General features: G+C 43.5%; 1 protein-coding gene across 3 annotated transcripts; it reads left to right on the top strand.

Moving 5' to 3' along the window:
• Window positions 1-109: 109 nt before the first annotated feature.
• Window positions 110-14,166, top strand: sona (SON DNA and RNA binding protein a). 3 transcript variants are annotated; one of them, XM_080785330.1, is made up of 10 exons: window positions 110-219; window positions 1,389-1,459; window positions 2,697-2,904; window positions 4,108-4,184; window positions 4,277-6,148; window positions 6,763-7,123; window positions 8,927-9,435; window positions 9,627-10,153; window positions 10,388-10,480; window positions 11,145-14,166. In XM_080785330.1, the coding sequence occupies exons 2-9, from the start codon at window positions 1,432-1,434 to the stop codon at window positions 10,460-10,462; spliced, it is 3,657 nt and encodes a 1,218-aa protein (XP_080641456.1). In that variant the 5' UTR covers window positions 110-219; window positions 1,389-1,431; the 3' UTR covers window positions 10,463-10,480; window positions 11,145-14,166. The 3 variants fall into 3 exon arrangements, with proteins under 3 accessions (XP_080641456.1, XP_080641454.1, XP_080641455.1); XM_080785328.1 differs by having other exon boundaries at window positions 197-317; XM_080785329.1 differs by lacking the exon at window positions 110-219 and adding an exon at window positions 709-745.
• Window positions 14,167-14,643: the final 477 nt, after the last annotated feature.

The raw sequence follows: 14,643 nt of genomic DNA, 5'->3' as shown, positions 1-14,643 counted from the left end.
TTCTACATTGCAGGCCTATTGATATTTTTTACTTACTACTATATTAAGGGTTTCTGTTTGTGTTAAAGGTTCAACCTTAGAGTATATGGGTTCAACTGACTGTTTGGTTTCATGCAGGCAGCCATGATGGAGTTGCCTTGGAGATGTGACGCTCCCATTCAAACCGCGCGCAGGCCGCGTGGCATGCTGGGATACCCATTGACCATCATGGCGGAGCAGGTAGTCGGCTAACGCTCAGCGAACAGCACACTCAACACTTTTCATCGGCTTTGTAATCCCACCAACTTCAAGTTCAGCGGCTTCGAGGCTTAAACCGGGTAAATATGCGCCATAGAACCAGCCGCAGCGGATGAATGTGCCACGGCGTTCCTCAGAAGCGAACACGGTGGGGGGAAACGGATTTGATAACAGAATGCTAACGTGTGGCTAACATTAACTAGCTAGCCGTCGAGTTGGATACGGACCACTGTTGAGGCCGCGGCGTGTGTGTGCGTACTGTACGCCTTGCTTTGTTAACTAAGCAATACTGTTAACCTCGTTAAAGCATCATGAAATGTGTCGTTGCCGTTTTTGTGGACCGTATGGAAGGTTTAAATGGTTTATTGCAGTATGAACGGACAGTCTGTGGACTCTGTGTGTACCGTGTTGGCGCTGCCTGCAGTCAGTCAGGCCCGGCGTCGGCTCCTGTTTGGACAGTGTTGAGACAGGCTTGTTGCGCCGAAAAAACTATCTGCAGCAACGCGCGGTGAGCTTGTAGATTGGCTAAGTACTGCAAGCAAACCCCCTTTGGTTACCTACACGTTATATATTGTTTCACTTTCGTTTAATTTTGTGAATACAGTATGCTATTGCTAATACAAGTCCGTTTATATTCAACAAAGCAATGAACTAAAAAAAACAACTTGCTTCTGTTAATGGCAGCCACTGCCCATTAGGATGGGGCAGGGGACAATTTTGACTGTTTCTCTGCAAACGTACATTGACTAATCCCAAAACGGGGGACTAAATTATTATGACCGGTGAAAGGTAGCATTAAAACACTGATGCTGGCTGTGCTGATAATTTAACATGCATTTTAAATATTTGCATGGCATACTCTACTTTAGCATGCTCCATTTCTCTGTTATGATGCTACATAAAATCGTTATTCATTAGCATCACATGCAGAAACCGATGCAAACCACAGTACGAATGGGTTCCTTACAGGTGTAGATGCATAAAAGGAGATTATCTACCATCTCAGAATGCATATTGTGTGCTGTGCTTGTAGATCAGTTAGTATTGCTCTTTGAAATTACACAACAAAGCATATAATATAATTTTTAAGTTGTTACTGGTTTATGTCCCTCTTTCCTTTAACATATATACTGTACATTTGTTTTATCCAGTGTGATCGAGTGAAGGGTTAGCAGTTGGCACACCAGTGGCATAATGGAGTGTGCAGTGGACATTCCCTCAGGTGAGTGATGTTTTACATTTAGACAGCAGAATATGAGGCACTTTAAAAATATCGCTTATATCTAAATCCCGGAGCGGTTGCGCAAAGACCTGCCCGGCAGCACTGTTTAATGCAATGTATTTGCGTGTGTTACACGTTTTTTTGTTGTTGAATTACTCATGACAAAGTTGTAAAAGTCAACAGTATGTATATCCATAAAATAAGCATGCATCACACTAGCAGACAATACACTAGTTCTGTCTTTCAATCATTTTATTATTATTATTATATTTTCACAATCTGATACACGGATATGCCGGCTACTTTCTAATCTTTTGATTATTCGTGCGACAGATTTGCATATGACTTGTATAGAGTTTCATATGACAAGCTTAAACTATAGTGAATTTAATTAAGAAGAAGATCAGTTAATGTAATTGTGAAAATAATAATAATAAAACTGTTTGAAAGACAGAACTAGTGTATTGTCTGCTAGCCTGCTGCTAGCTTATGTTATGGATATACATACTCTTGACATGTACAACTTTGTCAACAAAAATACATTTGCACACGCACAAATAAATTGCATTAAACAGCCCTACCGCTCCGGCAGCGGAAAATAAGCAAAAATATCACACATTCTGCCTGGGGAATCAATGGTTTTGTCCCAGGACCCAAGGTCTATGCTGGCCTTTCTGACAGTGCCCCACTTAGTTTACATCCAGGTGTTGGATAAATTAACTAGAGACTAGAAATGGCGTGGCTTCAGTGTGGATCTCGGACTTGGCTCAAATGTTGATCTTGGACTTAAATCTGTGACATCAGCTGTCTACTCTTTTGGCCTAGATGTTCAGGTCGATCACAACCCCTTTGACTTACATTATAAGATTAATTATTTAAAATGAATAAAAATAAAACATGTGACAAGGAATTTGTGGTGGTACTTCTGTGGCCTAGTACTGGCAGTTTCTGCTTAATGTGTAGCTATTGTTCTCAATACACATACTAAACGAAGATTCAGATAACCACCAATAGTTTAGGGGTGGGGTGGGGGTACTTCTGTGGCCTACTGGTAGCACGCATATAAAGTCTAGCGCTGATCGGTCCAGTTGTTTCCGAGATTAACCACAGACGGACATGCACACACACAGATGACAAACAGACCCTGCTGTCATAGATGGCCTCTTGCAGAACCATGCAGTAAAACAATCTAGAATGACAGATTTAGTAATAATTGGGATTTCTGGTGTTGCTGCAGGTGAGGATGAGGCACCTGAGAGAGACGAGATCAATTCCAAGGAAGGGAATGAGACTCCACACAAAAAGAACAAGAAGCACAGAAAACACAAGAGCAAGAAGAAGAAGAGGAGGAAGAAAGGAGAGAAGGAGAGCAGTTCGGAGTCGGGCCCAGAGTCGGATGGAGAGCCTCCTCTTCCAGCTAAACCCGTTAGGACCACCAGAGCCAGGTAAGAATTCACACACTGACAGTTGACATGTGCTGTGCAATTCATGTGCGTTGTCTTTCTACAGTATGTGGAATACACATCAGAATCGCAACATAAAACTGTCAATCTTGACTGTGTCTGGCTCCCAAGTTGTTACTCCTCTTTCCTGGTCCACCGATTATATTTTTTGTTTTCATTGCGGATGTAAACGGGATGTTCCGTGACGCAGATCTATGTCCTTGGTAGTCAATGTGATGTTTTAGAATAATTCAATTATTTAAATTAGTCTGTAAGCAGAGTTCTTGTGTTTCCTTTACTTACACCCTTCTGGAGGGTGAAGAAATGCATTACCATGTAAAAGCTAACATTTACATCAGCAGTTTCTGTTGGCTAATGTGTGGCTATTCTCTACAGATCGCCATTCGCCGCCAATAGGCTAGGGGTGGGGATGGGTGGAGTTTAGAAGCCATTGTTCACACCTCTTACCTGACTGCTAATAGTGTGGAGCCTTTCACTCAAATTCTTGTTTGGAGGTTTAACAACATTGAAATAAGCATATCGGCTTCAAGTAATTTCACATTTCCACGTATCACACCATCACCAACAGTTTACATTCACACCATCACCAACAGTTTACATTCAATCTGTATTTTATTTTCATCTGTAAAAAGATGGAAAATGACCAATGCTTCCTTGTGTCCTAGGATTGTCCCTAGTGACTTTATTTTGGGTATGTCATCCATTATAGGTGATCCCCCCCCCCACAAAAAAAGTCAGATGTACAAGCTTGCAACGGCTTGCTACACATTTTGAGCTGTCGGGAGGCAGGGGATAGAGTGGCTGGTAGAGCAGCCAGATGGGAACCGTGTGGTTCCCAGTTCGATCCTGGGCTCCCCCAGAGTTATTATCCTTGAGTGTCCTTGAGCAAGACAACTGAACTCCCAATTGCTCCTGATGTGCAGTTTGGTGCCTTGTATGGTTTCCTCCGCCATCGGTGTATGAATGTGTATGTGAGGTAATACACAATTTATGTAAAGCGCTTTGGATAAAAGCACTATATACATCTACAATTTGTCATATGACAAAGTACTTCTACTGTCTACAGTAGGACAGTTCCAACCTGGTATGCATGAGGTCAGTGCTGCTGTGTATAATAATAATGTGGTCTTCTGTTAACCGTAACTAGTATTGTTAATTTAAGGTGTATTCTCAATCTCTTCATAGTGCCAGACTTGCAGCAGCTTCAGGTGTTGCAGACCAACCCGGAGCCAACGATGAGGGTAAAAAGGAAGAACTCACAGGTATGAGACAAAACAGACCTACAGAGACACACATCTTTCTTAGAATACCTCTTTTGTTTGGATTTTGTAACATTACTATTTCCTCCTCTCAGATCGTGTGGAGATAGAGGGAGATGCGAAAACCAAAAAGCACAAAAGGCATGCTGCCAAAAAGAAGAAAAAGAAGAGGAAGAAAGATGAAAAGCAAGACAAAAAATCTCCTTCACACACCCCAACTGAAAGCAGCTCCGCTTCGGGGTCTGAGTCTGATGGGGAGGGAGGGAAAGGAGTTGGAGATGGCAAATACTCCCCTGCAACAGCCACAGACTTCCAAGACCCAGTGTCCAAACTGGGGACCAAAGGTAAACGTGGAGAGGAGAAGGGGGCACCTGCTGTCACCCAGAAACCTGAACCAATGGCTGTAAAGAAAGAAGAGGCATCCAATAACAATGTTTCTCCATCTGCAGTGAAAGAAAGTAATAACGGTTCTGTGAAAGACATGAGGTCACCCTCTTCAGGCAGGGAGGAAAAGGTGCAGATGGCAATTAATGTCAAGACAGAGGGTCACCATGGAGATGGTGGTTTTAGTCATACCCAAGAACTCCCTGACATAATCCCCAAGCAGGAGGCAACTACTCCTCGTGATGATGCCGGCCAGAAGGATCAGGCCAACGCAGACCAGAGAGTAAAAGTCAAGGAGCAAGAGTCTTCCAGGTCTAAGTCTCGCTCTCCTTCAAGAGGCCCAGACATCCGGAGGTCCAGCTCCAGTCGATCACCGAGTCCTAGTAGACCGCAGACTGTTGGTCAAACAGCAGGTAAAGAGCAGTCAAGGTCCCGTTCAAAGTCTCCTTCAAAGGGAAAGCGGTCTGTATCACCCCTGAAGCCCAGGCAGTTGTCACGCTCACCGTCTCATTCTCTGTCCCGTTCTCCGTCTCCCAATCCTGGACGGAGGTCCTTGTCTAAGTCGCCAGAATCCCCGAAAAGACCCAGCCGCCTGTCGAGGTCCCCCAAAAGAGGCAGGCATCTGTCTCGCTCCACCTCTCGCTCCCTCTCACCGAAGATAAAGAAGGCCAAATCCCCTGGGAGGCCAAAACGGCGTTCTCCATCTCCTAAACGACGAAGGAGCCCCCTATCAGTTTCGCCGAAGCGGCGCCGCAACTCTCCCTCCCCTAAGAGAAAACTGTCACGATCACCCAGACGCAGCGGCCGCAGGTCCCCTTCTCGCTCTCCTAGGAAAGGTCGAAGGTCTGTGTCACGATCTCGTGCTAGGCGCTCCAGGACCCGTTCTCCCAGACGTGCAGGTGTATCTGGCAGGCGTTCATTGTCCCGCTCAATCACTCGGATCCGCCGCTCCCGGTCCAGGTCTAGACGCCCTCTTCGCCGGTCCTGGACACGCTCCCCAGTACGTCGCAGGCGCTCCAGAACACCTTCTCCGCCTCGTCGAAGGAGGTCTCCACCCCCAAGAACCCGTCGCTCACGCTCCCGTTCCATACGCAGGGCCAGGCGGACCAGATCACGGTCCGTTGTGATTCTCAGACGTAACCGCCGCTCCAAATCTAAGAGTAAATCCAAAAGCCCGCCTGCCAACCGACGCTCAAAATCCAGAACACCGGTTAAAAAGCGCTCACGGTCTCCTGTCAAGAGGAATAAGTCACCGCTAACTAGGTCCAAGCGCTCAAAATCACGCTCTGTCTCTCGGCGGTACAGATCAAAATCTCACTCCCCGGTTAAGAGGACATCGAAATCCCCCAGAAAGAGCAGCAGCAGGAGGTCTCCGGCAAAATCGGCCTCCCCTGACGTAAACAGATCTAGGTCCAGGTCTGGATCCAGTGATGGAGGTTCTGACAGCGCTTCCCCGGCCTGCTCAACATCCTCTTCTCCTGTCAAAAGCTTGAAACCTACTTCTTCCGAAATGGACAAAGTCGGCACAGAGCCAGTGTGCAGTGACAAGGCAGCTGGAGAGAGTGGAGCATCACCAGCAGCAGGTGAGACCTGTTATTTTAAGCACCCCCCTAGCACGTTATGTGTTTTTAAATTGTTTTTTCTTTTTGATTAATTGATTAAACAAAAAGACAAACTAAATTATTTTATGTAGCTGTAGCTTATGTAAAACTCCACAAAAGACATCTGTCAACATATAAGCTGTTATTTTATCAATCAATACATTTTTATAGGAAATTACTAAAAGGAAACTAAATAAATGGAAAAAGTGATTACTTCAACAAAAAAAAGTGTATTGTGCGAACAGAATAGATAAAACAACCAAAACAGTCCATTCAGTCTCCACCTAAGTTTCCCAGTAGTCATTTAAAAATGATCGCATCAATGCCAGTAGTGGGGCTGGGCTCCACCAAGCTGGGAATGAAGCCATGTAACCGGCGGTTAAGTGTTTACAAGGTGGATATACAGAGGTGTCATATTGAACATGGTTTAATATGAATTGTTTCTCTGGGATTGCCATGACGTTATGTAAATCGATGCATTATGAGAGCTGTGATTCCATTCGAACCTATTCCAAATGATAGTTGTATGTATTATCACTCCCAAAGCCGCAAATGAGATGGACATTTTCTCATCAATTGATATGTACCCTACACAGGTCCATGGAAACCACTACCGCTAGCAGGCGCCTCTGCCCCACAGCCTGCAGTGTCACAGCCCATGGCCTCCAACAACCACCAGAAAGACGGCAATGGAAGCCCGGCCAGCTCGTCCGATGAACATGATGGGTCCAGGTCTGGTTCTCCGGAGCCTGGTTCCGATGCTTCTGGCGGCTCTGATGAGGAAGAAGAAACTGCGTCCAAACGCCAGCAAAGCTCCTCACGTTCTGCTTCCCCAGTAGGGCAGAAGAAGAATCTCTCCAAGTCCCGCTCACCTGCTGTCCGCAGGAAGCCTTCACGTTCCACTTCCTCTCCTAGACGATCGGTGTCAAAGTCACCGCCCAGGAGGAAGCATTCCAGGTTTGTGGCTTTCGGGTGTGTTTGGGGCCCTCCAGCTCGTTATGTGTGTGTGGAGTTCTGATTGTTATATATATATATATATATATATATATGCCGTAATTTCCGGACTATAAGCCGCACCTTTTTACCCATGATTTGAACCCTGCAGCTTATACAACGGTGCGGCTTATCTATGGATTTTTACAGCTAACGCAGAGCCATCTAAGGCTCTGAGCTAACGAAACGGCCACTAGGGGGCCACCTGCGGCTTATAGTCCGGTGCGGCTTGTATACGTACATATTTGGGATTTTCCCTAAATTTGGCTGGTGCGGCTTATATTCAGGTGCGCCTTATAGTCCGGAAATTACGGGTATATATATATATCTCTATTTGAGGAAAAAAACAAACGTGTTGCTGGCATCCCTTCACTGGCCACTGGCTGCATCTGGCAGACAGATATAAGGGTAGTTATGATTAATTAAAATATGCAGTAAGTGTTTTTGTTAAAACGTTATTATATTAGCCATTGAGTGTTGTGTAACAGGGCTCTCCCTGTCTAACGGCGGGGCTCCACTGGACATGTGTGATGCGGGTCAAAAAACGAACCGGGGCAATTTTAAAGCAGTCACCGAACGCAGCGGCAGTGGAGCCACCCTTCATTGATTAAAAAGGGAACATTCCCCGACGGAGACGCAACGTTTAGTGGAGCCCCGGCGTAACTCTTTAGTAAACAGAAAATACATTTTCAGACCAAGATACCAATTTTAGGTGAAATGACTCATTCAGGATATGAGCAGACAAAATTGGAACCAGAACACTAAAATTGAAGATGATAAATTGGCACGCTCTCCTGATGGGATCAAATTGACAACCGACCTGATTTAGTTTTCCCCTCTAGTTTATAAAAAAAGCTGGAGAGAGAGGGAGACGCCCGTTGTTGAACCAACACTAGCAACGATTGCTATCAGAATATTGAGCTACAAAGTTTTAATAATATCACGGAAAAACCGTGATATTACCATGGAAAAACAAGATAATTGTTCAAACGTTCAGTAGATACAACTCTAAACTAGTACCTGTTGAAATAGTAACAGCTTTTAACTGGATGGCCAATATGGGTCTGCGTCATTATTCCAAGTTGGTCCGACTCCCCCCATTACTAACCCTGTTCCTAACTGCACGCAAAGCCATGTTGTCTGACTAATGCGCCGTCGGAATTACGAGCGGATCCCGGCCAATATTGCAGTTAAAGCAGACCAAGAGATTAGGAAAGAGAAGGAAGGGTTAGACTGGCGTTGTGCATAATATGTTGGTTAGACATACCAACAGTCATTAGTCAGTCAGACAAACCCATGCTGCAGGTTAAAAATCACCCGTGGCTCCCGACATTTGTGGCGGGTTAAACCTAATCCATGCTGTTAGATTAGGGTTTGGGGTGGGTGAGAGACAGATGAATGGCAGCTGATTCAAGATATACATAAGCAGCTTCACGTGCAGAACAGATATCAAGTTATGGAGAATTTCAGATTCAATTTAAGAAGACAGCCAAGAAAAAGACAGAAAAACCCCAGTGAGAATGAGGGAGAGATGGAGAGACAAGGAAAGTAGCCAGGTAAACTCCACCCTCCATTTGCACAGCACGATTATAAAAATGATGGGTGCCTATCTCAAGCACTTGATTGACTTACAAAGTTACATATCATTTGTAATAAGACTTAAAATCTAAGGGACATTTAAGTTGAAAGTACTGATAACTGCAGATACCCTTAAAATGTCTTGTGGAGAAATTGTTTAATCAGTCCTCACATTTAACTTTCTACCAGGTCAAAGTCTCCAGTGAGGAAGAGATCAGGTTCCCCTACAGAGGAGAAGAAGAAGAAGAGGCGGTCCAAATCTCGCAGCCCCATTCGCCGCCGTCGCTCACGCTCACCTGTGCGGCGAAGGCGATCACACTCAAAGTCCCGCGCCAGGCCTCGGCGGTCCAAATCCCGTTCGCCGGTACGCAAGAGGCGCTCACGCTCACCTGCCCGGGGGAGGAAGAGGTCCAAGTCCACAGACAGAAACAAACGATCCAAGAGCCGCTCCGCAGCCAGGCGGAAGAGATCCAGGTCAGGAGACAGGAGCAAGCGATCCAGATCTCGGTCCAGGCGTCGGTCCAGGTCAAGGGGCAGAGGGAGGCGGCCAGTATTCCGCAGTCGTTCGTTTGACCGACGGGACAGGTGGAAAAGAGAACCCAGTCACTCTCCGGTTCTTATCCTCCGTAAGCAGAGACGTTCTGGCTCTCGGACGCGACGGAGCACTAGCAAGTCACCTCCGCGGCTCACTGACCTGGGTACGAGTGACACACAGGAACACCATTGTTAAATACTGTGATTACTATGTCATTTCCTGAATCACCAAATACTGTCAGCGGTAATTTCAATGCACTTAGTTCTCAGATGGGGATATATTGTATTTTCTTATTTATGCCTCTAACCCTTCTTGTGTTGCGCCCCTTTTTCCTACCTCCTTCCTTATTTTCAGACAAGGAGCAGTTACTGGAGATAGCCAAGGCAAATGCTGCTGCCATGTGCGCCAAGGCTGGGGTGCCCATCCCTGAGAGCCTTCGCCCCAAAGCCATCCTCCAGCTTCCCTTACCCACCCCGTCCCCTCAACCCCTGAACCTGCCCTTACCTCTACCCCTTCCAATGGGTATGGGGATGCCCAACATGCCTAATATGCCCAACATGCCCAATATGCCCAACATGTCGAACATGGGACAAATGGGGATGCACAATATGGGGCACAATATGGGGCACAATATGGGGATGGGGAACATGGCCATGAGCGCTGCTATGGCGAGTATGACGGCAGCCACCATGACGGCTGCGCTCAGTAACATGGGTGCCCTGGCGTCCATGCCACCCCTGGCTCCACTCCCCACCATCACCAACAAGCCCCCCCCATGCCTTGCTCCCCCGACCCCAACCGTCAATATGGATAACATAGTGGAAGCGAAGAGGAAGGTTACTCAACAGGCTAACATACATACTATCAAGGAGCTCACTGAGGTAAGGGCTCATGGGTGGAACACTCCAGACAGTGTGTGTGTGAATTTACTAAAGTCTGATTAATTCCATAGCCCTGTATTATACTTCGCTGTACAGTGGTGCCGTAAATAATTGCCAATTTACAATGTGTCACATCTGCTATTTTCACTATTTAAATTGTTTAATTCAAAAGAATATTCATAATTGATATAATTGAATTGCATTACCATGATGTGTGTCCTTTATGTTTTGCAGAAGTGCAAGTTGATCGCCAACAGCAAGGAAGAGATGGCCATTGCAAAACCTCATGTCTCAGATGATGAGAGCTAGAACCTCTGCACCTTCAGGGTAAAACCACTAGTTTTAAGCAGTCGTGACCAGAGAACCTTTACATGTCATGGCCATAATTTCCAGACTTTTAAATACTTGTCATTAGTCAGGCGATTTACACTTTGTCTATACATTTTGAATTGACTGCATTGACCCCCATCCCTTTCTTTAGATTAGGTGGCCACTTTCTTATTAACCACGTCAAGCTATAATCAACTTGTTAATTTCCTTCTACCGTAGTTGTTCATCGGCTGTTTAGTCTTTAGGTTGTTGCATTTATAAGCAATACATTAAAAACCTGTTCTTGCATGTGAAGACTCAAGAGACATTGTCAAGGAAGTAGTAAAATTCTTGGGCATGTTTCCACATTTAGATTTTTCTTTGGCTTACTATTATTCACTCATCCCTTCGTGTGTATGTCCAGCTATCATTCAGTCTCTTCTCGCTTGAATTAACCACCTTTCAATTAGAAACTGTCTCAGACTATTTCAGTATTTTATCCAAGTATTCATCTCATCCAACACCAAGACATCATGTTAATATAATTTACTAATCACCCAGCAAAGTCAAGACGGAGCAAGTTGTTGAAGCATTGCTTTTTTATTTGGAACAAAATAAAATAAAAACATCACATAACAAGCGTGAACAAAGTCCAAATGTGTTTTGGTCTTTTGGTATACAGCCCCACTGGACCGGATGGGGTGGGGAAAAGAACTGCTTGACTGGAGGACTGACCCGTCCCACAGTTCCCTGTTGCAGCCAGGTCACCTGACTGAACCTCTCTAAACTCCAAACAGGAAGGATTCCCTAGTTGTCATGGTTACAACACAGGAGCCCCAGCAACAGCCACTGCCCCATTTAGGTGTGTGTATGTGTGAATGAGTGAGCATTTGGATTTTGAGGCCTGTGATGATTACCACTGAGGGAATGGAACACACTGACTGTGTGTACAGAACAGTTTGACTGTATTGTGTATGAGTGTGTACATAGAAGACATGACAACACCCCAGTGTTTCCTGCTCACACTGGGTAAACGACTGAAGAGAAAATAGTGGTATTTTTTCTTTTTTTTTGTAAAGATTAGCTTCTCTAACTGCATTTTACATTCATTTATGTTATCGAGCAGCGACTGGCTTCTCATGTCCCTCACCCCTGGTTGATGAAACTGGGTTGGGACAGAATAATTCACAGACCTGATATTTGCAGACACGAACGGAGCAGTACCGGTAATATGTTTTCTCAAGCCTAGACTAGGACAATGGACTACAGTTTCCTTTGGCTTGTGTGCTGAAACCGTTGGAAGAGCTCATGGTCTTGACATTGAAGGAAGGGAATAGCTGATTAGATTGTTTGAGAGAGGGAGTTTTAGGTTTGGATTAAAAAAAATTCATCTTCACAAAACATGGCTGTACAGATGTACTAGGTGTTTTTTCAGCAACTTTTTAAAATGGTATGAAGATGATCTCCTATTCTGGTATTTGAGTCAGGTTTATTGTTTATAGTTTTGATTCTCCTTATATCTACATTTTGTTAGTAATTCATGGGCAATTTTCCATTACAGTAAAACACTTTTGTTTGCTTTCAAAGCTCTCAAAAGCGAAAAATGTATATGTAATCCAGTACGTTCAAATTGAATTTTGGCCGAAAACAATAGTTGCCACTCCTGGGTAGCAATAGAAATAAGTTAAGTTATTGCAGCTGGAATTAATTCTGTTCAATTCCTTGTCGGTTTAGAAGTGACATAGTTTTTTACCTCAATCGGATATGAGTCAATGCTCAGTGCAATGTGCAGTCGGGAAACTTGCTGTTTAGTATGCAAACTGTTCATTACAATTTAATTTACTACGTTTCTTTGTGTTTGAAAGGTAGCTATGACAAAGGGGGAATACACTTTCCATTGTGATGGCTTTATATTTGCAAGTGGCAGTTCAGATGATTGTAGGACATTAAATATCCCTTAGTCATCTTCTTGGAAGGCCACCTTTCTGTTTGCATTTTGCAATGTATTGAACAAACCCAGATCTTGGTGCCAAGATGCTGTGTGCGAAACCTGACCTCGGCTATGAATAGGATCTATGGACTTTAGTCTCATGGCCATTCAGGTCTCGCCATCATTAAATTGGTTTACCACGCTCACTAGTGTCATAAGTAATCAGAATTGAAGACACATTATCAATAACATTTTGTCACTTGCTTTTGTAGTGTGGAAGAACATATACTGTATATTATGAACTGTATTGTACATTTTCTCATTTCACTGTAGATTCTGTTGCCTTGGATTTCAGAGTAGCAGGTTAATCTGTAATGGTATAGAACTCACACTATAATTGAGAATGCAATTTAAATCCGAGCAGATGGTCAATATTCAGTCTATGGAACAACTGGCAAATTTGAGATTTGGCAAACGTATGATATAATGTGGACAATGTCGAAATTGTCACAAGATTCCTCTAGCTAAAAATGGCTGCTCATTATGAGCACTAAGAAGCTTTTGGAGGCCATGCTCTGAATTGCAGTGCTGTTTTACTTCCGCTTTATATAGGACGGCATCGGAGCAATCCAGTTTATGGTGCTTTTCAACTGAATGGTAACAGCTCAACTTGAACGTACTCGTTTTTACAAAGGTTTTCCACTACAGATAGGGTCCCCTCTATGTAGCTGGTCATCACTGCAAACCATCTTTTTAGGAGCATGTTAAACAATGCTACAGTTAAAGCGAATACTGATGCTCTCTGGAAAATATCTCTATACACAGTACAACAAAAATGTTTTTGATTACCTTTTTGGGAAAGAAATGGGACATGCAGTTGCTGCAGCTCTACTCTGCAGCAGTTCAACAGCCTCACCGCTGTGTCCACATAACGCCACCACAAGATCAGCCCTAAAACAATGCAGTACATTTGGACATTTTCAACCAGAAAACTGAACTTAAATAATTAAAATTATTGTATAAGATGCGCATACTGTACTTCATTGTTAAACTGAAATGGGTATTATTGGTGTATGTAGGATGTTAAGTACATTATTTATATTGTTTCCGTCAACGATAGTTATCATGTACTGGATCCACACACGTCTGGTAAAGCCTCTGCTTTCTAACGTAACAAATGTACTAGGTACTTTAGCCCAGTGGAAAACCAAAAAGTTGAGTTGATCTGGTACCACACTGGTGGAAAATTGCTCTTCCACCTAGTCTAGTCGGGCCCAGCATTGGTCTCTAATGTGTACACCATCATTTCAGCTCGATTTCAGCAACTAAGATTTCTAATGAGATATTTGTTTTCTATTGGCTTTTAGTAGAACAAAGACAACATCGGTGCTTTTGAGAAATGTGGCACGAATGTGATTTTTGCTTTTTTAATCCTATGATTCTTGGACACTTGCTTCCCATTCTTTTCCAGTGGAAAGCTTTCCTCGTTTCCCCCTTCCCCATTATTTCTCACTTCTCTGTGTTGTCGCAATCACACCCCTGCCTTGCCCAGGGCTATATAAATGTGGAAGATTATCTGTGAAGGTTTTGTCAAACTCTAGTGATTCTGTACCTAATAGTGTTTAACTGTTGAATTCCTGGTGTAATCTTAGCTATTTTAATGACAGAAAAAAAGATGCATTTTAGGATTTCCCTGTTTTCTTTGGTCAATTGGGTATGACATGGCTTGCTTTGTACATAAATGTGTTGATGATTATTAAACCCTTTAAAATGATCAGTTTTTTGCTGGGTTTTTAGTTGTCTTGTAGATTTAAAAAAAGCTTGATCTTGTCATTTAAAATCTCTTGTACTTTGCGAATAGCAATTGCCAAAACACTATTATTCATATTAGTCATGTTTTTATTACATTTTTGATCTGATTCTTGATTATTTTCTAGTAGTAGTCAATAGGAACTTGTGTGTGTTCCATTTCCTGATTGATCATTAAAATGTACATAAATAGTATAGATATACATAGATAAACATTAACACAAGTACACATGAGTGAGCAACATGCACTTGTACTGTACATGCTTTTAAAAAATGTATTCAAAATAAGAAGTTAGTAATGGATTCTATTTCTAAATGTAGACCTTCCAAAAGTAAGTCAAAGATTTCCAGATATTTTCATAATAAGTAATGTACTGGTAAATGTAAAATAGCAGAGCAAGCATAGTGAGCTTGTAGATCTGCTACAGATCTTCATGGTGGT

This window comes from Protomyctophum bolini (assembly GCF_963924005.1).
Source record: "Protomyctophum bolini genome assembly, chromosome: 16".
NCBI classification, from domain to species: domain Eukaryota; kingdom Metazoa; phylum Chordata; class Actinopteri; order Myctophiformes; family Myctophidae; genus Protomyctophum; species Protomyctophum bolini.
This window is presented reverse-complemented; position numbering and strand designations above follow the sequence as displayed.